The sequence below is a fragment of the Carcharhinus amblyrhynchos genome, chromosome 2 (assembly GCF_965287045.1).
Source record: "Carcharhinus amblyrhynchos chromosome 2, sCarAmb.v2.hapA, whole genome shotgun sequence".
In the NCBI taxonomy this organism is placed as follows: Eukaryota; Metazoa; Chordata; class Chondrichthyes; order Carcharhiniformes; family Carcharhinidae; genus Carcharhinus; species Carcharhinus amblyrhynchos.
The window spans coordinates 147,289,763-147,309,337 of NC_137325.1; the positions used below are offsets into that span (position 1 = coordinate 147,289,763).

Genomic DNA, 19,575 nt, shown 5'->3' on the forward strand with positions numbered 1-19,575 from the left:
TGCACATCTTTGCTCTTCAATTTCCCATTGACTATCTGAGGGTCTGTAATAAACACCTAATAACGCAGCTGTCCCTTTTCGATTCCGAAGCTCTACCCACAAAGCTTCATTTTAATTTCCCCCTCTCCCAGATATCATCTTTCCTTATTGCAGTAACTGCCTCCTTAACTAATAATACAATACCTCTTCCAATCAGGATGTGGAGAAGCCGGGTTTGGACTGGGATGGGCACAGTAAGAAGTCTCACAACACTAGGTTAAAATCCAACAGATTTATTTGGAATCACAAGCTTTCAATTTGCTTCCAGAGATCATACCATCAACAACTGTCTCCTAGTGTTATTGTCCCCCATCTTCATCTCTCATTTGTGGGGGGTCCTTGTGGTGCAGATGTGATCTCCAGGACGTTGTGAGTCAGTGGTCTATTCACTGCACAGAAGGTCTTTGGATGTTTGGTCATCCATTCAATGGTGGCACAGTGGTTAGCAAAGCTGCCTCACAACACCAGGGACCCAGGTTCGATTCCTGGCTTGGGTGACTGTCTGTGTGGAGTTTGCACATTCTTCCTATTTCTGTGTGGGTTTCCTCATATAGTCTTGATGTGCAGTTGCCAACGTTGGACTGGGGTAGGTACAGTAAGTAGTCTCACAACACCAGGTTAAAGTCTAACAGTCAAAGTCAGAGTCAATTGACTCACCTGATGAAGAGGCAACGCGGCAAAAGTTTGTGCTACCAAAGAAGCCTGTTGGACTTTAACCTGGTGATTGTGAAACTACTTACTGTGCCTCCCACAGTCTGAAAGATGTGCTGGTTCGGCACATTAGTCAGGCTAAATTCTCCCTCCGTGTACCCAAACAGATGCTGGAATGTGGCGACTAGGAGACTTTCACAGTAACTTCATTGCTGTGTTTATGTAAATTAAACCAATAAATTAAATAAACAATGAACATGCCAAGCCAGTGCAGCAGCTCAGGTTGATGTAGTCGAGTTGAATACATTTTCCATCATATTCAATTTGGAATATTTTATCCTGCTACTTTTTCAAATTTTATGAGTTAAAATACTTGTTTTGGGGGAGGGAAGGAAATGTGCTGATGGAATTAGCCGTCATAGATTTACTCCAGCCGCCTCCTGCCAAGAAATGCCACTGAGACATCTGCAAAGCACTGGTAAACATTGCATTCATACATTGCAGTATGTAATCGTTGTTTGAGTCATGGGAAGATTGCTGCTCGCAAAGGTTTACAAACTACAACTCCCGCGATGCAGCCGGGGCTGGGGATTGTAGTTTTCACCGGCATCCCCAATAGGGCAAATACCCAGAAAGAAACTACAACCCCAGAATGCCCCGCGGAACAGCCACCGGCTCCCGCTAGAGCGAGGGCTGATGGGGGTTGTAGTTCTTCCCACCATCCCCAGCTAGCTGTCCATTGGAACTGGACTACATCTCCCGGCAGGCGACGGGCCACGGCCGGCACCGGGACGGTGGCCGCCGGGTGCCGCTGAGCCGAGCGGAGCGGAGCGCGCTCTGGGACGGGGAGTCAGCCCTGCGGGGCCTCGCTGCGGAAGGAGCGCCGAGCCGGAGCCGCCATATTGATTGTCCGGGGGGCGGGGGGGGAAGCGGAGAGAGCGGGACAGGTAAAGCTGCGCCAGCGCCGGGGCTCCGGTCCGACTCGCAGGGCCGGCTAGGCCGCGCCGAACCGCGCAGCGCAGGCTGAGGCCCGGGACAGGCCTGCACTCCCAGGCCGAGGCTTCACCGCCTCAGCCCGGCCGCCACTCAACAGGAAACTCTCCCTTTATCCCCAACTTGTCTGAGTGAAGAGACTGAGAGAGGTTCCCGCCCAGACCCCAACCCCCCACAAACCAACCCCCCCCCTCACCCCCCCACACACCCAACCCAGCCCGGCCCGGCCCAGAGAATCACCCCTCCCCATTGACCACCCCCCCCACTGCCCTCCCATGACCACCCCACTGACCCCCGCCCCCCCCCCCCCCCCACACCCTGCTGATCTCCACCCCCCCCCCCCCAACACCTCCCTGACCCCCAATGCTGCTGGACCCCTAACGCCGCCCGACCGCCAACGCTGCCCCTCCCGGCCACAGACCCTCTCCTGACGACTCCAAGCCCTCCAACCCCTGTTGCCCCCCCCCCCGACCCCCAACAACCCCCTGGCCCCCGACGCGCCCCCCCCAAAGCCCCGCTGAGCCCCCCGACACCCCGTTGACCCCCCGACGCCCCCCCAACGCCTCCCACCTGGCGACCCCTGCCACCCCCTCCCCCCCCCCCCCCCCAGTGACTCTTGATGCCCTGGTGCCCTCCCTGGCAACCCCTGACGCCCCACTGACCCTCGACGCCCCTGACCTCTGATGCCCCCGACGCCCTCCTGACCCCCAAACCCCTCTTACACCCCCCCAAAACTGCTTCTGATCCCCCCACTGACCCCCACCCCTCACTGATCCTGTCGCTGACCCCCATAGACTCCCAACACCACCAATCTTTTGCCCCCTCCTGTTTGCCCCCTCGCCCCCCCCCACCATCTCATCATTGCTACTGACTGGGTCCCTTAGTCGGAGGGGCAATCACTGGCATCCTGTTGGCTGTTCTAGCGCCCCCTTCATCCCTCCCTCTTTGCCCGACTACTGATAATTGCCTTCATTTGAGGGAATTGTTTCTGGAGATGTCTACTTCACCTCTAATTGATGACATCCTCTATTCCCTCAACGTGAAATGTGGTTCCTGCCTGTCTAGCTCTCTGTGAGCAGATTAATGTGATGGCCACAATGCTCCTCCACTTCCATTCGAATGGAAGAGTGCCCCACAGTCACTTTGCAGACAGGGGCAGCTCCAGCAGAGCAGCAGCATTGCCAGTTTGAGTTGGTCCCTCTTTCAGTATTGATTTGAGTAGAGTATGAGCAGCTTGGCTTCTGATGCCTTTTTCTAGATTATTTGTCGTGAAGTGTAATCCAGGTTATTTTATCCTCAGAAAATGATGGATGCAAAAGCTATGTACGCTGTGTTTCTAATATAACTCGTTTTAATTTAAAAACATGTACTTTCAAGTAACTGGTTTGTCGAGATGTTAGTACAATTGGTGGGATTAGTGTTGCTGCATGTTATATTTTTAATACGTATATCTCTAAGTGAAATATATGTAATTATCCTGTTACACCTCCCTGCTGTTTGCCTCGTGTTAGTCAGGTAGAAGCTGGGAGTTGGCTGTCAGGAGACAATCTGAGTGCATTTGCCACTTTGTTCTGCCTGCCCTGGAGAAGCTGGATGCTGGGGGTGAGAGATTGACATAAGCTGAAGCCATTTTCCAACTGATCTTTATTTCTAACTATTTTAGTAACTGCAACAGCCAGACTCTGTTAAACACATTGCATGTGTTTGAATTGTGGTTTGGTGTTTCACCCCACCACTGAGTTTTCAGAAAGGCAGATTGTCGGGGCCTGGGTCGGGGTGTTGGGGGTGGGGGGGCCTGGGTCGGGGTGTTGGGGGTGGGGGGGCCTGGGTCGGGGTGGGGGGGGCGGGGGCGCCTGGGTCGGGGTGGGGGGGGCGGGGGCGCCTGGGTCGGGGTGGGGGGGGGGCGGGGGCGCCTGGGTCGGGGTGGGGGGGGGCCCGGCCCAGGGTCGGTGGGGGGCCTGGCCTGGCCTGGGTCGGGGGGTGGGGGGCCTGTCCGGCCTGTGTGCTGCCTTCCTGTTGGTCAGTGTGTTGGATTAACTCTCATGGGGAATATTTCTTGCTGCATTCTCACCGGTCCTGTGGATTTTGCTGTCAGTGCCTTGGCGGAGTTGGTTATTTTTGTGCTGTGCTTTTGACCAGGGAAAGGAGCAGATTAATCCTATGTATAGAAAGGTGTGTGTGTCAGAGCTGATGTGAGTTTTGAAGAGTCCTCACTGTTGTACCGAATACAAATTCCTTGGATTGTAGAACAGTTCCTTTTACAAGGAATAGCAAACATAATCCTATTCTGTGAGACAGAAGGGAACATAACGTATATGTAAATATAGTGCGTATACTTTAATGCGAGGAGTATACGCAATAAGGTGGACGAACTTGCAGCCTGGATTGGTGCCTGGGACTTCGATGTGGCCATTACAGAGACGTGGATAGAGCAGGGACAGGAATGGTTGTTGCAGGTTCCAGGGTTCAGATGTTTCAGTCAGAGCAGAGAAGGTGGTAGAAGAGGGGGAGGTGTGGCATTGTTAGTCAAGGACAGTATTACAGTGGCAGAAAGGACGTTTGATGTGGACCTGTCTATTGAGGTAGTATGGGCTGAGATTAGAAACAGGAAAGGAGAGGTCACCCTGTTGGGAGTTTTTTTATAGGCCTCCAAAAAGTTCCAGAGATATAGAGGAAAGGATTGCAAAGATGATCCTGGATAGGTGCGAAAGTAACAGGGTAGTTGTTATGGGGGACTTTAACTTTACAAATATCGATTGGAAAAGCTATAGTTCAAGCAAGTTAGAGGGGTCAGTTTTTGTCCAATATGTGCAGGAAGGTTTCATGACACAGTGTGTAGATAGGCTAACAAGAAGTGAGGCTACATTGGATTTGGTACTGGGTAATGAACCAGACCAGGTGTTAGACTTGGAGGTAGGTGAGCACTTTGGTGATAGTGACCACAATTCCGTTACATTTCCTTCAGTGATGGAAAGGGATAGGCATATACTGAAGGGCAGAAGTTATAGCTGGGGGAAAGGTAATTATGAGGCTATTAGGCGAGATTTAGGATACATAGGGTGGAGTAGGAAATTGCAGGGGCTGGGAACATCTGAAATGTGGAGCTTATTCAAGGAGCAGCTACTGCAAGTCCTTGATAAATATGTACCTGTCAGGCAGGGAGGAAGTGGTGGAGTGAGGGAACCGTGGTGTACTAGGGAAGTTGAATCTCTGGTGAAGAGGAAGAAGGAGGCTTATGTAAGGATGAGACGTGAAGGCTCAGTTAGGGCACTAGAGAGTTATAAATTAGCCAGGAAGGAGCTAAAGAGAGAGTAAGAAGAGCTAGAAGAGGACATGAGAAGACTTTGGCGGATAGGATCAAGAAAAATCCTAAAGCTTTCTACAGGTATGTCAAGAATAAAAGATTGGTTAGGGCAAGATTAGGGCCAGTCAGAGACAGTAGTGGGAAATTGTGCGTGGAGCCTGAAGAGGTAGGAGAGGCACTGAGTATTTTTCGTCAGTATTCATGCAGGAAAAAGTCAGCATAGTCGAGGAGAATACTGCGATACCAGGTAATAGACTAGACGGGATTGAGGTACATAAGGAGAAGGTGTTGGCAATTCTTAAGAGTGTGAAAATAGATAAGTCCCCTGGGCCGGATGGGATTTATCCTAGAATTCTCTGGGAGGCTAGGGAGGAGATTGCAGAGCCTTTGGCTTTGATCTTCATGTCGTCATTGGCTTCAGGTATAGTGCCGGAAGACTGGAGGATAGCAAATGTTGTTCCCTTGTTCAAGAAGGGGAGTAGAGACCATCGTGGGAATTATAGACCAGTGAGCCTTACTTCTGTTGTGGGCAAAGTTTTGGAAAGAATTATAAGGGATGGGATTTGTAATCATCTAAAGGGAAATAAATTGATTAGGGATAGTCAACATGGCTTTGTGAAGGGTAGGTCGTGCCTCACAAACCTTATCGAGTTTTTTGAAAAGGTGACAAAAGAGGTGGATAAGGGTAAGGCAGTTGACGTGGTGTATATGGATTTTAGCAAAGTGTTTGATGAGGTTCCCCATGGTAGGCTACTGCAGAAAATGCAGATGCATGGGATTGAGGGTGATTTAGCAGTTTGGATCAGGAATTGGCTAGCTGATAGAAGACAAAGGGTGGTGGTTGATGGGAAATATTCAACCTGGAGTTCAGTTACAAGTGGTGTACCTCAGGGATCTGTTTTGGGGCTGCTGCTGTTTGTCATTTTTATAAATGATCTAGATGAGGGTGTAGAAGGATGGATTAGTAAATTTGCTGACGACACCAAAGTTGGAGGAGTTGTAGACAGTGAGGATGGATGTTACAGTTTGCAGAGGGACATAGATAAGCTGCAGAGCTGGGCCGAGAGGTGGCAGATGGAGTTTAATATGGAAAAGTGTGAGGTGATTCACTTTGGTAAGAGTAACAGGAGTACAGAATATAGGGCTAATGGAAGGACTCTTAGTAGTGTTGACGAGCAGAGAGATCTCGGGGTACATGTGCATAGATCCCTGAAAGTTGGCACCCAGGTTAATAAGGTTGTTAAGAAGGTGTACGGTGTGTTAGCTTTTATTGGTAGAGGGATTGAATTTCGGAGCCGTGAGGTCATGTTACAACTGTACAAAACTCTGGTGCGGCCGCACTTGGAGTATTGCGTACAGTTCTGGTCACCGCATTATAAGAAAGATGTGGAAGCATTGGAAAGGTGCAGAGGAGGTTTACCAGGATGTTGCCTGGTATGGTGGGAAGGACTTATGAGGAAAGGCTGAGGGACTTGAGGTTATTTTCATTAGAAAGAAGAAGGTTACGAGGTGACCTAATTGAGGCATACAAGATGATCAGAGGGTTAGATAGGGTGGACAGTGAGAGCCTTTTACCTCGGATGGTGATGGCTAACACAAGGGGACATAGCTTTAAATTAAGGGGTGGTAATTATAGGACGGATGTCAGAGGTAGGTTCTTTACTCAGAGGGTAGTAAGGGCGTGGAATGCCCTGCCTGTAGCAGTTGTGGACTCGCCAACTTTAAGGGCATTCAAATGGTCAGTGGATAGGCATATGGATAACATTGGAATAGTTTAGGTTAGAGGGTCATTAGATTGGTTCCACTGGTCGGCGCAACATCGAGGGCCAAAGGGCCTGTACTGCGCTGTAATGTTCTATGTTCTATAACTTCAGTGATGGACAACATGCTGGAACTTATTATTAGGGACCTTGTAACCGGGCACTTTGTTGAGTTGTATATTGGTTTTCTCAGATTTCAGAAAGAAAAATTATGTTTGACAAAGCTGCTACAGTTTTGTTTTGAGGTTGAAACTAATGAGATGGATTTAGGGGAAACAGTGCTGTATTTGGATATTGGGGACACTGTGCACAATGTATTTGGATATTGGGAACGCAGTGTGCACAGTGTATTTGGATATTGGGGACGCAGTGTGCACAGTGTATTGGATATTGGGGACACAGTGTGCACAGTGTGTTGGATATTGGGGATACAGTGTGCGCAGTGTATTTGGATATTGGGGGCACAGTGTGCCCAGTGTATTTGGATATTGGGGACGCAGTGTGCCCAGTGTATTTGGATATTGGGGATGCAGTGTGCCCAGTGTATTTGGATATTGGGGACGCAGTGTGCCCAGTGTATTTGGATATTGGGGACGCAGTGTGCCCAGTGTATTTTGATATTGGGGACGCAGTGTGCCCAGTGTATTTGGACATTGGGGACGCAGTGTGCCCAGTGTATTTGGACTTTGGGGATGCAGTGCATACAGTGTATTTGGATATTGCGAGCACTGCGTCTTTGGACATTGGGGATGCAGTGCATACAGTGTATTTGGATATTGGGAACGCTGTTCGTGCAGTGTATTTGGACTTTGGGGATGCAGTGCGTACAGTGTATTTGGACATTGGGAACGCTGTTCATGCAGTGTATTTGGACTTTGGGGATGCAGTGCGTACAGTGTATTTGGATATTGGAAACGCAGTGCGTGCAATGTATTTGCTTTATCAAAAAACGTTTGCTAAAATGCCACACCGGTAATTAGGATTTGTTCAATTGGGGTATTGGCATGGTTTAAGGAATGAGAGAGTTGGAATCACTAGGACAGTTTTGGTTTGCTAAGCTTTAAGTTGACTAAGTTTGGTTGGGAAATAAGTAGTAAGGTGGGGTGGGGGCACGGAACAGACACTGCAGAGGGAATAGGCTGGGTGAAGAATGTGACAGATGGAATACAGTGTGATCAGGTACGAAGTTATCCACTTTGCTATTAAATATAAAAAAGCAGAATATTATTATAAAGGCAGGAGACTGGGGAAGCTGGCGTTTGGAGGGAGCTGGGGGAGCTTGGATGTGAATCTCAAAGTTCATATGCAGAGCGGCAATAATTCAGAAAGCAAGTGATGTGGCAGCTATTGTGGAAATAGTTTGGATGCACGAAGACCTCAAGGTCTTGAGTATCCACCTCCCTCAATTTACACCCATTAAAGTAAGTGTCCTGTAGGTTTCAGTAAGATCCCTCGTCATCCTTCTAAACTCCAGTGAGTACAGACCCAGAGTCCTTAACTGTTCCTCATACGACAAGCTCTTCATTCCAGGGATCATTCTTGTGAACCTCCTCTGGACCTTTCCCAAGGCCTTCCTTAGACACGGGGCCCAAAACTGCTCATAGTAATCCAAATGGGGTCTCACCAGAGCCTTATACAGCCTCAGAAGTACATCCCTGTTCTTGTATTTTAGCCCTCTCGACATGAATGCTAACGTTGCATTTGTCTTCCTAACTGCCGACTGAACCTGCTCGTTAACCTTAAGAGAATTTTGAACAATAACTCCCAAATACCAATACCTAAGCATTTTCCCATTTAGAAAATAGCCCACAGCTCTATTCCTCCTTCCAAAGTACATAACCTCACACTTTTCCACATTGTATTCCACCTGCCACTTCTTTGCCCACTCTCCTAATCTGTCCTGAAGCCCCCCCACTTCCTCAATATTACCTGCCTCTTCCTGTTGCATTGTTAATGGAGAGAGTGCACGTAGGAGGTGGTGGATAGGGTGCCAGTTAAGCAGGGCTGCTTTGTCCTGGATGGTGTTGAGTTTCAGGAATGTTGGAGCTGCACCCATCCAGGCAAGTGAGGGGTATTCCATCACACTGCTGGCTTGTGTCTTGTAGATAGTGGACAGATTTTGGAGAATCAGGAGGTGAGTTCTCACTGCATGTTTCCTAACCTTAGACTAGCTCTTTTTATACAGTGAGTCCAGGTCAGTGTCTGGTCAATGGTAACACCCAGGACGGTGACAGTGGTGGGATTCAGTGATGATAATGCCATTGAATGTGTTAAGGCGATGATGAGATTCTCTCTTGTTGGAGATGGCCACTGCCTGGTACATGTGTGGAACTTTGTTAGAAATACAAGTTTTAATTCTCAATTTTATGTTTAGATTTCCCTGTAGCTCTGTGATAAACATCGGATGCTGTTTACTGCTTGCCATATTCTGCTTTGTGATCTCAGGGTTTTGGTGGAGTCAGTAATTGCTGTGTTTGTGGGAGCTGATTTTGTGTACAGTGTCTGGAAGAAATCCTGTCTTATTGTTAACTTTATCAAGTGCATTTAATGAATGGTTGCTCAGTGTCTGCGTTGTGCCTGATTAAAGGTGCATTTTCATCAGGAATTTCTCTGGCTAAACCTAAGCCCCTGCAGCATGCCAGGATCTGATTGTTTGCAGAGACGGATGTATGTTCTAAGAGTGTTTTTTTGTTGCTGCATTGAGGGAGTTGGTTGCCAGGATTGTCTTCCTAGGCTGTGATAAGCTCTCATTTCTGGTTTGAACATCATGATGTCTGCTGCTCTTCAAACTCTTTCTAAATCCTCCTGAATGTGAATGTGGTGACTCCTGCCTCCTGCTGGAATCTTTCTTCTATTTTATGGGATGTGGGTGTCACTGGCTAGACCAGCCTTCACTGCCCACCCCTAATTGTCTTTTGAGAAGGTGCTGGTGAGCTGTCTTCTTGAACCACTGCAGTCCATGTGGTGTAGCTACTCCCAAAGTGCTGTCAGGGAAGAAGTTCCAGGATTTTGACCCAGCGATAGTGAAGGAACGGCGATATATTTCCAAGTCAGGATAGTGAGTGACTGGGAGAGGAACTTGTAGATGGTGGTATCCCCAGGTATCTGCTGCCGTTGTCCTTCTAGGTCACTGGTATTCACTGGAGAAGGGGTGAGGCTCAGTTGGGATGTTGGCAAATTTTTAATTGGGTTGCAAGTAGAATTTAAAAAGTTTTGTTGTGATTTATTTATTTATTTATTCAAAAAGGTATCTTGGTAAGTAAAACATAAAACGATTATAAAAAGGCAGAATGCCGAGTGTGCGGTTACGAATGCATTTATTAACTTCCTAACCCTTAACCTACCAAGTCTTTCTAGTTCCACTTGCTGCCTCTCCTGCTCCCCATTTCCCTCTCCCCAGTCTGAGTGAGGGCTTTGGAGAGGGGTCACAGGAATGAGGTAAGGGGTGAGATGAGCTCTGAGCAGGAGGTTAGGTGGGAGGCTTCAAGTGAGAGGGCGAAGGCAAATTGAGAGGGTGGGTGAGTTGGGTGGATTGGAGAGGGAGGCGATGAAAGGGATGGTGCCACAGATGTCAGTCTTCAGCTAATTTGATTCACTCCACTTCATGTCAAGAAACAGCTGAAGGCAGACGCTCTGGGCCCTAATAATAATCCAGTAATAGTACTGAAGACTGATGCTCCAGAACTCGCTGTCCCCCTAGCCAAGCTCTTCCAGTACAGTTACAACACTGGCAACCACCTGGCAATGTGGAAAACTGCCCAGATATGTCCCCTACACAAGATACAAGACAAATCCAACCTGGTCAATTACTCGACATCAGTCCTCAATATATCAGTGAAGTGATGGAAGTTGCCTTTGACAGTGTTATCAAGCAGCATTTACTCAGCAATAACCTTCTCACTGACAGTCAGTTTGAGTTCTGCAAGAGTGACTCAGCTCCTGACCTCATCACAGCCTTGGTTCAAACACGGACAAAAGGGCTGGATTCCAGAGGTGTGAAGTGAGTTTGACTGTTCTTGACATCAATTTAAAGTTTTTTAAAGTTAAACTTTATTTACTCATGTCAGAAGTAGGCTTACGTGCAATGAAGTTACAGTGAAAATCCCCTAATGGCCACACTTTGGCACCTGTTTGGGTACACTGAGGGAGAATTTAGCATTGCCAATCTGCCTAACCAGCAAGTCTCTCATACAGGGAAAAAACTGGAGCACCCAGAGGAAACACACACAGACATGGGGAGAATGTGCAGACTGTTTAGTGACAGACAGTCACTAAAGACTGGAATTGAACCTAGTGCCCTGGTGCTGTGAGGCAGCAGCTCTCTACTGGTTGGAGTCATATTTGGCACAAAGGAAGATAGTTGGAGGTCAATCATCTTAGTCCCTGGACCCCTCTGCAGGAGTTCCTCAGGCCTTAGGCCTGACCATCTTCAACTACTTCATCAATGACCTTCCTGTCATCATAAGTTCAGAAGTGGGGATGTTTGCTGATGATTGCACAGTGTTCAGCACCATTCACAACTCCTCAGATACTGAGGCAGTCTGTGTTCAAATGCAGCAAGATCTGGATAATATCCAGGCTTGAGCTGAAAAAATTGCAAGTAACATTTGTACCAGACAAGTGCTGAGCAATAACCATCTCCAACAAGAGAGGATTTAGCCATCGCCCCATCATGTTCAGTGGTGTTACCACAGTTGATTACCCTACTGTCAACATTCTGGGGGTTACCATTGACCAGCAATTGAACTGAATTAGTCATACAAATACTGTTGCTATCCGAGCAGGTCAAAGACTTGGCTTCCTGCAGAGAGCAACTCATCTCCTGACTCCCCAGAGCCTGTCCATCATCTATAAGGCACAGGTCAGGAGTATGATGGAACACTCTTCATTTACCTGGATGAGTGCAGCTCCAACAACACTCAAGAAGCTCAACACCAGGACCAAGCAGCCCACTTGATTGGCACCTCATCCTCAAACATCCACTTCCTCCAAGACTGATGCATAGTGGCAGCTATGTCTACCATCTACAAGATGCTCTGCAGGAACTCACTAAGGCTTCATAGGCAACACCTTCCAAACCCACGATCTCTGCCATCTAGAAGGACATGAGATATCTGGGAACACTATCATCTGGCAGTTCCTCTCCGAGCTACTCACCATCCTGGCTTTGAAATATATTGCTGTTCCTTCACTGTCGCTGGTTTAGAATCCTGGAACTCCCTAATGGTGCTGTGGGTGTATCTACACCACATGGGCTGCAGTGGTTCAAGAAGGTGGCTCACCACTACCCTCTTGAGGGTAGTTAGAGATGGACAATAAATGCTGGTCTACCCAGTACCACCCACATGCCATAAACAAACAGAAAAAAGGAAATGCTTTTTAAAAAAGGAAAGACTGAGTGCTACAAGCAATCCAAGGGCTGCAATGTGAATATTGATGTTCTAGGTGATAGAGATTGCATGTTTGGAAGGAGATTTGGCACAGTGCTGCATTGCATCTACACGCTGCTGCTACTGTACATCGATGGTGAAGGAAGTGAATATTTGAGATGATGGATTGAGCGCCAGTCAAGCAGGTTGCTTTGTCCTCCTCATGTTGTTGGAGCTGTATTCATCCAGTGTTTTCAATATCAGATTGTATTGGAGTATGTTCAGTGTACTATCTCCAGAACCTACGTCTGTTCAGGTGCACTAAGTTTGAGGACAGCTACAGGAAGCAAATCAACAAGATGAATTCAGGCAGAGTCAACATGGTTTTATGAAAGCATGGTGGTATTTAACTAATTTATTGCAATGCTTTGAAGAGCTAACAAGCTCTGTAGGTCAAGTAGAAACCTGTAGAAGTGGTGTACTTGGATTTCCAAAAGGCATTTGGTAAGATGTCACATTAAAGTGCAAAATCAGAGTTCCTGGTGTAGGGGGTAACTGTCACTGGGTCAAGATCCTGGAACTCCCTTTCTAACAGCACTTTGTGGGTGTACCTACCACCACATGGACTGCAGCAATTCCAGAAGATGGCTCACCACCACCACCTTCTTGAGGGCAACTAGGGATGGGCAATAAATGCTGGCAATAAATCCAATGAAAGAATAAATAAAATATATTAGCATGGATAGAGGATTGGGAAACAAGAGCAAGTATAAATGTATGATTTCTGGGTTGAGAAAGCTGTAACTAGTGGAGTGCCACAGAGATTAGTGCTGGGGTGTCAACTATTTACAGTTGATACCAGTGACTATAATGAAGGAACCAATGGTACAGTTGCTAGATTTGCTGATGACTCAAAGGTAAGTAGAAAATTAAGTTGTGAAGATGATCTAAGAAGTCTGCAAAGGTGTATAGATAGGTTAAGCGAATGGATAAAAATGCGGTGGGTGGATATAAAGTGTGAAAATGTGAACTTGACCACTTTCAAAGTTTATTTAATAGTCACAAGTAAGCTTATATTAACACTGCAGTGAAGTTACTGTGAAACTCCCCTATTCGCCACATTCTGGTGCCTGTTCAGGTCGATGCACCCTAACCAGCGCGTCTTTCAGACCGTTGGAGAAAACCGGAGCATCTGGAGGAAACCCACACAGACATAGGGAGAACGTGCAGACTCCATACAGACAGTGATCCAAGCCGGGAGTTAAACCTGGGTCCCTGGCACTGTGAGGCAGCGGTGCTAACCACTGTGCCACCATGCTGCCCACTTTGGCAGGTTGAATAGTAAAGCAGCATTATCTAAATGGTGAAAGACCTCTTGTGATATCAGGGATTTGGGTGTCCTGGTACCGAAGGTTAATATGCAGGAGCAGTAAGTGATTAGGCAGGATAAGAGGTAATGTAGGTGTTTATTGCAAGAGGAATGGAATATAAAAGTAAGGATAGTTAACTCCAGTTTTACAGGGTGCTGGTGAGACCACACCTGGAGTGCTGAGTACTGTGTATCACTTTGGTCTCCATATTGAGGATATAATTGCATTAGGAGTAATTTAGTGAAGATTCACTTGACTGATTCTTGGGACAAAGGGGTTATCTAATGTGGGAATGTTGAACAAGTTGGTTCTTTATCCAATGCAGTTTAAAAGAATGAGAGGCAATCTTGCTGAAACATAGATGACCCTGAGTGTATTTGACGGGGTGGATACTGAGGATGTTTCCTCTTGTGGAAGGAAATAGAATTAAAGCTCCTGGTTTAAAAATAAGGAGTCTCCCATTTAAGATAATGGGGAGAATTTCTTTGTTTTGAGAGTGGTTATTCTGTGGAATTTACTTCCCCAGAGACCAGTCGAGACAGTGTTCTGGCTTTAAGGCTGAGTTAGGGCTATAGAGGCCTCAATCACATCAGCCACAACTTTATCAAATGTTGGAGCAGGTTCAAGGGCCTTAGTGGTTTATTCCTCTCCCTAATTCATATGTTTGTGTCTGTATGAATGAAATGTTGGCCTTTATCAAGGTTCAAGTGAAACTTCCAATGCATGAAGTCCTGGTCAGACCCCTTCTCAAGTAACAGGAAGGAGAGATTGGCCTTAGAGTTGATGCAGTAGACTTGATATTGGGTTAAATTATGGGGACAGGTTGCAGAGTTGAAGTTTGTATTTTTTTTGGGTTTAGTAAGTGTTGATCAAGGTGTTTGAAATAGTAAAAGGATTCGATAGGGGCTTTGGAAAGAAACAGTGGGAGTGGTGGCTGGGGGCAGAGCCTAGAACAGGAGACATAGTCTTAAAACTTGAACCAGGTTATTCGGGAGTGAGGTCAGGAAGCACTTCTTCACACACAGGAATGCAAATCTGGAACCAAAAGAAAAAGTGCTGGAAAATCTCACAGGTCTGGCAGCATCTGTAAGGAGAGAAGAGAGTCCAGATGACCCTTTGTCAAAGCTGGAGTGCAAATCTGGAACTCCCTCCCCTAAACGGCTGTGGGTGCCGAGAGTTAAACGAAATTGAGTACAGTGTGAAGGTGCCGAGAGATGTCGATCAAAGACTAGTAAATGACTAGGAGATAATAGGTTGGTGAAATGGGCCCGAGGGACTGAATGACCTCCTGTTCCCTATCCTCAGGAATTAACACAGTGAATTTGCAGTGTCTTCCGAGGTTGTTCTCGTGACTGGGCTGTGTTTGCATATTTCACTAATGCTCTCCAGAGGCAGGACTAATTCTGATCCTGTCTGTAATTAACAGTGGGTTAGGAGGTTATTTCTTCTAACCTGGGGAGGGAATGTGGGCCCGGATAGTTTGAGAGATGTGAGGGGTGGTGGGGATGCTTTTACGCTGGGATCGGGCTTTACTACGGACAAAACTGGATTTATTTGGATTATATTGGGAATATCTGGCCTTATGTTCACGCCCACTGACCCAGTGGTTATGGGAATCCAGTGATGGTGAGTTTGAATTTCACTTTGGGAAATTGCGCTAATTAAATCAGCTAGTTGCCAACCTGGCAGCAGGCGCACGGTGTAAATGCTGGAGGGTAATATTCTGTTGAGTCACCAGTGAGAAGCAGCAAGTTGTTTGTAGATAATTTGCTTTGTGTGTATTGGCAGCTTTTCCCATCCACGATATCAGTTCACTTCATTTCACCTTATTTATTGTAAACAAGAGACTGGAATAAATATTCCAACAGGGACACCCACTGCATTTGCACTGTAGGCCACGCTCTCCACTCTGCAAAATGAAAAAAATGAATGCATTTGTGAGTTACTCAGTGACACTGGGAAGACTGATGACTTGCTCAAAGTCCCGTCTGCCTTCTTGGGTGGACATGAAAGATTCCACTGTTACTAGTTTGAAAAAGAGCAGGGGCGCTCTGTCCAGGGTCCCACCAATAATTGATCCCTCAGTCAGCATCATGTGGAGGGCATGTGCGAAAGTGGAATTAAGGCCACAGTTGGATCAGCTGTGATCTTGTTGAATGTTGGTGCGTGCTTGAGGGACTGAATGGGCTTCATCCTTTTTCTTACATTCTGATCTCATTGTTTGTTAGAGGAGTTTGTTAGAGGCCGCATTTGGAGTATAGTGTTCAATTCTGGTCGTCACACTACCAGAACGTTGTGGAGGCTTTAGAGAGGGTACCGAAAAGCTTTACCAGGACGTTGCCTGGTGTGGAGGGTATTAGCTATAAAGAGTGGTTGGAGAAACTTGGTTTGTTCTCACTGGAATGACGGACATTGAAGGGCGACCTGATAGAAGTCCACAAGATTATGAGGGGTATGGACAGAGTGGATAGTCAGAAGCTTTTTCCCAGGGTGGAAGAGTCAATTACTGGGGGGCAAGATTTAAAGGAGGTGTACAAGGCAAGTTTTTCACACCTAGGGAGCTGGCTGGATGGAACTCGTTGCCAGGGGACATAGTGGAAGCAGATACAATAGAGAATTTTAAGGTGCGTCTGGACAAATACATGAAAAGGATGGGAATGGAGGGATGTGGTCCTCAGAAGGATAGTGGGTTTTAGTTCAGTTGGGCACCATGGTCAGTAAAGGCTTGGAGGGCTGAAGGGCCTGTTCCTGTGCTGTAATTTTCTTTATTCTTTGAGAATTGGTAGTTGGTGTTCAGTGAACTGACCCATTCTCTCTCCTGACACTGTTAGTGCTGGCCTGTTCTTGCTGACATCAGGAATCTCATTTGACCTGGTGCTGTTGTAATATCTCCCTGCAAGCTGGGGAATGGGTTGCAGTGGGAGGCAGAGGTGGTGGGTGCTGGGGAATGGAGTGTAGCGGGAGGCAGAGGTGGTGGGTGCTGGGGAATGGGGTGTAGCGGGAGCCGTGTTGGTGGGTGCTGGGGAATGGGTTGCAGTGGGAGGCAGAGGTGGTGGGTGCTGGGGAATGGGGTGTAGCGGGAGCCGTGTTGGTGGGTGCTGGGGAATGGGGTGCAGCGGGAGGCGTGGTGGTGGGTGCTGGGGAATGGGGTGCAGCGGGAGGCAGAGGTGGTGGGTGCTGGGGAATGAGGTGTAGCGGGAGCCGTGTTGGTGGGTGCTGGGGAATGGGGTGCAGCGGGAGGCGTGGTGGTGGGTGCTGGGGAATGGGGTGCAGCGGCAGCCGTGTTGGTGGGTGCTGGGGAATGGGGTGCAGTGGGAGGCATGGTGGTGGGTGCTGGGGAATGGGGTGTAGCGGGAGGCAGAGGTGGTGGGTGCAGCGGGAGGCAGAGGTGGTGGGTGCTGGGGAATGGGGTGCAGCAGATAATATTGGGGAGTGGAGCGGTGTGAGGTGGAGAGGAGGGCTGTTGGGGAATGGCAAATGTTACTATTATTTTTAAGAAATGAGGGAGAGAGAAAGCAAGCAGTGAACTCCAGGCCAGTTAGCCTGGCATCGGTTGTTGGGAAAATGCTGGAATCTATTATTAAGTAAGTCTCAACAATGCGCTTAGGTAGACACATTAGAGCAAGTCAATATGGTTTTACTGAAGGAAAAGCTTGTTTGACAAATTTATTTGAGTTTTTTTGAGGGTGTGACTACCAAGGTATATAGAGGGAATGCAGTATACTTTAGATAAGCTACCATACAAAAGATTAATAAACAAGATAAGTGTGCATGGAGTTGGAGATGACATATTTGCGTGGTTAGAGGATTAGTTAACAGATAGGAAGCAGAGAATGGGCGTGAATGGAACTTTTTCAAGATGGCAGTTAGTGAATAGGGGGAGTACCACAAGTGCTGAGACCTTAGCTGTTTACAGTCTATATTAATGACTTAGATAAAGAGACAGAGATTAATTTATCTAAAATAAAGCAAAATGCTGTGAATGCTGGAAATTTGGATGATCCGAAGCTAAGCTAAGCTGGGAGGACACAGAAGCTGCAAAGAGATATAGCAATGTAAAAGTGAGCGGATCGAGTATAAAGCTGGAAGTGTGGAGTTTGAAGAGCTGAACATTGAAAGTTAAGAAACTTTTAGTATTGATGTTCAAAGAGGCTTGGGCGTGCTTGTACAGGGAATACAAAGTTAGCACGCTGTTACAGCAAGCTATTAGGAAGACAAATGGCATATTGGCCTTTCTTGCAAGGAGTATGGACTACATGAATAAAGAAGTCTTGTTAGGATTAACATAGAACACTACAGCACAAACAGGCCCTTCGGCCCACGAGTTGCACCGATCACATCAACACCTACCAATCTATAGACCTATCTATAATCCCCAATCCCATTAAATTCCATATACTCACCCAGAAGTCTTTTAAAAGACCCCAGCGAGTTCGCCTCCACCACCACTGACGGCAGCCGATTCCATTCACTCACCACCCTCTGAGTGAAAAACTTACCCCTAACATCACTTCTGTACTTGCCTCCCCGCACCTTCAATCTGTGTCCTCTCGTAGCGACCATTTCAACCCGGGGAAATAGCCTCTGAGAATCCACCCTATCTATTCCACTCAACATTTTATAAACTTCTATCAGGTCGCCTCTCAACCTTCGTCTCTCCAGGGAAAAGAGTCCCAGCTCCCTCAACCTAACTTCATAAGGCATGCCTCCCAGTCCAGGCAACATCCTTGTAAATCTCCTCTGTACCCTTTCAATAGCTTCTACATCCTTCCTATAGTGAGGCGACCAGAACTGCGCACAGTACTCCAAATGAGGCCTGACAAGGGTCTTATAAAGTTGCAGCATTACCTCCCGATTCCTAAACTCAAAGGATTGTACAGGGTTTTGGTGTGTCGTTCTGGTCTCCACATTTAAGGAAGGATATATTTCTATCAGAGGCGGTTACAGTGAAGGTTCACTAGATTGTCCCCAGGGATGGGCGGCACAGTGGTTAGCACTGCTGCCTCATGGTGCCAGGGACCCAGGTTCGATTCCAGCCTTGGGTCACTGTTTGTCTGGAGTTTGCACGTTCTCCCCGTGTCCGCATGGGTTTCCTCTCGGTGATCCTTGCTCAGTCCAAAGATGTGCGGGTTAAGTTGATTGGCCATGCTAAATTGACCCTAGTGATGGGGAGATTAGCAGATTAAATATGTGGGGTTATGGGATTAGGGTCTGGGTGAGATTGTGGTCGGTGTAGACTCAGTGGACTGAATGGCCTCATTCTGCACTGTAGGGATTCTGTGAGGGAATTGTACTATGCTGAGAAACTGAGCAAATTGGGCCTGTTTTTTCTGGAGCTCCGTGGTTGGTAGAGAGTGATGCTGTGGGCAGTGTGGAGCATTGTTGTCCTGGGAATGGAGGGTGTTAATTCTGGAGCTGATTGTGTAACTGATGCCAAAACTGGATTCACAGTTTTGAAAAATGAGTTTCAATTCACAAGAAAAGAATCCAGGTTGAAGTTGAAGTTTGAATTTTATTTTATTTTTTCTTCATTTGGATTTATTCTATTACCAGAAATTGAATGTTAATTGTTTACTAAATACATGAATCCAGGTTGATGAAGTGTTTGCACTTCAGCCTGGTGTTGTGAGACTTTTTACTGTGCCCACTCCGGTCCAACGCCACCATCTCTGTAAAGTGGAGCCAAGGTCAGTGGGTGCAGCAACTGACTTGCAAGAACTACATTATCTTTGTTGGACTTCAGACATCCTGAGGGCATAACAGGCACTGTAGCAACTCTATTACCAGACTACAGCTGTGTGAGGCATCCTGAGAACTACCATTTTGTTGTCAGGAAGTTTTCATTGATTTAAAATTTTGTTGCATGTGACCATTTTATGGGGGAGGCATTTTCAAACTGTTTTAACAGTATCGACATTTTGATTGGATTTATTGTCGCACATATTAGCATAGACTGAAAAGTATTGTTTCTTGCGTGCTATACAAAGTGTATCGTTCATAGAGAAGGGAAGGAGAGAGTGCAGAATGTACTGTTATAGTCGTAGCTAGGGCGTAGAGAAAGATCAACTTAATGCGAGGTAGATCCACTC

The 19,575-nt window shown here is 47.0% G+C and overlaps 1 protein-coding gene across 4 annotated transcripts in view; it reads left to right on the forward strand.

Moving 5' to 3' along the window:
• The first annotated feature begins 1,556 nt into the window (after positions 1 to 1,556).
• The window catches only part of LOC145359418 (casein kinase II subunit alpha-like), a 67,298-nt gene continuing 49,279 nt past the window's right edge, over positions 1,557 to 19,575 (forward strand). For 2 of the 4 annotated variants that reach the window (XM_080213965.1, XM_080213987.1), the window contains exon 1: positions 5,002 to 5,068. In XM_080213965.1, coding sequence (XP_080070091.1) covers positions 5,017 to 5,068 — 52 coding nt within the window. In that variant the 5' untranslated portion in view covers positions 5,002 to 5,016. Of the gene's footprint in view, positions 1,638 to 3,201; positions 3,286 to 5,001; positions 5,069 to 19,575 lie in introns of those variants that run through there. The other 2 variants (XM_080213972.1, XM_080213979.1) reach the window with 2 other exon arrangements.